The sequence below is a fragment of the Lupinus angustifolius genome, unplaced genomic scaffold (assembly GCF_001865875.1).
Source record: "Lupinus angustifolius cultivar Tanjil unplaced genomic scaffold, LupAngTanjil_v1.0 Scaffold_1_768, whole genome shotgun sequence".
Classification (NCBI taxonomy): Eukaryota; Viridiplantae; Streptophyta; class Magnoliopsida; order Fabales; family Fabaceae; genus Lupinus; species Lupinus angustifolius.
In genome coordinates, this window is record NW_017716088.1 from 5,075 (window position 1) to 7,326 (window position 2,252).

The 2,252-nt window shown below is 34.4% G+C and overlaps 1 protein-coding gene across 1 annotated transcript; it reads left to right on the top strand.

The window, feature by feature from the left end:
• The first annotated feature begins 381 nt into the window (after window positions 1-381).
• On the top strand, window positions 382-2,028 carry LOC109337029 (mitochondrial import inner membrane translocase subunit TIM8-like). The gene is made up of 2 exons (XM_019573888.1): window positions 382-528; window positions 1,592-2,028. The coding sequence occupies exons 1-2, from the start codon at window positions 481-483 to the stop codon at window positions 1,778-1,780; spliced, it is 237 nt and encodes a 78-aa protein (XP_019429433.1). The 5' UTR covers window positions 382-480; the 3' UTR covers window positions 1,781-2,028.
• Window positions 2,029-2,252: the final 224 nt, after the last annotated feature.

Sequence of the window (2,252 nt, forward strand, 5' to 3'; positions counted from 1 at the left end):
TAATTTTTACCTATAACTTATTACCAAGCCAAAGTCCCAAAAAGATTAAAATAAATAAGAAAACTGGTACCTGAACCCACCCGGGTAAGCCTAGTCCAAATCCAGTTTTAATATAGTCCGACCAGTTAGGACTAAAAAACATGGATTCAATAAAAAATAATATAATATAATATCCAAGCTCTATAAAATTTCGGGCTTTTGTAGACTGACCCCACTAGGCCTGCCCATTTCGATACCTCTGCGAAGATAGGCAAAACCAGCACTTTCAAACTGTATCCCTTTGTAGCCTTCAGGCCCTAAGTGGGCCAATTTCACTCCGATTATTGGGCTTTGTTGGGCTTGGGCCTTTAAAACAATGTAGATAATTTTAGGATTTAAGGATTAGTAGCATCATTTTTTGAGGAGCAGTGGCGTTAGGGTTTTTGTGACAATTGCTTGAAGATTTCGCTTTGGAATTCAACTCTTCTCTTTTAAGTCTCCATGGATCTTTCAGAAATCAATTCACCTGATATGCAGAAATTCTACTCTGTAAGTTTTGATTTCTTCTCCTTCTTTCGTTTACGTTTTTATTTACTAGAAAGATAGTGTATCTGTCATTTACGTTTTTATTTACTTATCCCGTACATTTTTGTTCTCATACTTGTTTTTGTTCTGTAAAATTTTGTTTTTCACATTGATATAAGTAAATCAGTTAGGTTTGTTCATTTTTTAATTTCGTTGAAGTTCAGCTTTGAAATTGAATTGTTGATTGTATATTGTATGCTTGCTTTCTGGTTTTAGCCATTAGCTTTGAATCTGAGCGGTCAAACTTGGTAGCTCAATTTTTAAACATGTTAGCAGTGTAAGAACCTTACACATAGTGCTGTCTGGGAGGGTTGATGTATGCATTTTCTGTGTCCAGGATTTGAACTTATGACTTTCTTGTCATATGACAAACAACTTTCGCCAAGGTTCATCCTCTTTAGAAATTATAGGGTAGTGAAATTAAATTCTGATGTAGCTATAAAACATGTTCAAATTGTCGTGCTAATTAGGACACACATTTTTTATATTAACCAGCTGAAGTATGTTTAAGCCTTTTAGGTTAAACATATCATTGAAATGCTATATAATCATTCACCATTTTCCTAAGTTTAGGGATGTTATGGTCTCTTCTCGACTTCAGCTGCTGGTGATAATCTTCCTGGCATTGGCTTTTGTATGAATTATGTTTGTCTATATGTCCAGTCGGTTAAACTTTAACATATCTCCACTTTCTGGAACAAATATCGATAGCTGTATATAACCTTATGCTGTTTTGTGAAGATGATAATTAAGATTCATTGTTTGGTAAACTTATGTCTCAGTCAATTTCTATTCATATTTTTTTAGGCAATGTTTTACTATGTCTCAATAAAGTAGTATAACTTTTCCTCTGCTATCCGAATGCAGGAATAACAGAAAAGAGCTATGGTTAATCTGTTAATGAATACTACTCCTAGTAGTACTATTAGTCATTTCCTAAATTTTTAAGCATTATCTCACTTTCACTATAAGGATAACTTTTTCCCATGATGCAGTGAATTAATATAACTTTGTCCTCCAAATGCAGGAAGAACAGCAAAGAGCCATGGTCAATGAAATGGTGGCTAAGTTGACTAGTGAATGCTGGGACAAATGCATTACAGGAACACCTGGGAATAAGTTCAGTTCGAGTGAATCTAATTGTCTTTCAAACTGTGCACAGCGTTACGTAGAGATGACCATGCTTATCATGAAAAGGTTTCAGAGTATGCAATGAGAAGAGTGAGAACTATCAATGTGCTTTCTCATGTTACAAGTCCAGTTTTAAACTCCTCTTTTGCATAATCATGTCGTAGTATTGTATTCTCTAACAATATTTTTGGATTCAGTTTTGTCTAGCCCCACACTCAATCGGTTGGAGAGTTTCATGCACTGGGCCACATGTTTTTAGACTTGCATCCTGACATTTATAGTTAAAAAATAGTTTAATGCCCTAAGGTGGATAACATGTTTATGTGACTGAAAGTGGCATGTTTCGTGCCCATTCTTCAAATTGTTAGTTGCTTAACCAGCATGGTAAATTGAATGAGTGAAACTTCAGAATAGGAAATTACAATTATCAACCTAAACAATTAAACACTTTATCATTCTAATGCTTGGTATCCTATTTGTTCGTTATGATTGCCTGTGTCATGCTTGACTTCTGGTCATCCATTTTGTAATCTTGACTTAATTTGTTTAAAAACTAA

What these genes read in the sequence shown, in the direction of transcription:
- LOC109337029 (XM_019573888.1), top strand. Translation starts at nt 481, where the DNA reads ATGGATCTTTCAGAAATCAATTCACCTGATATGCAGAAATTCTACTCT. An exon ending in ATATGCAGAAATTCTACTCT is followed by an intron (nt 529 to 1,591) that starts GTAAGTTTTGAT and finishes CTCCAAATGCAG; the next exon opens with GAAGAACAGCAAAGAGCCAT.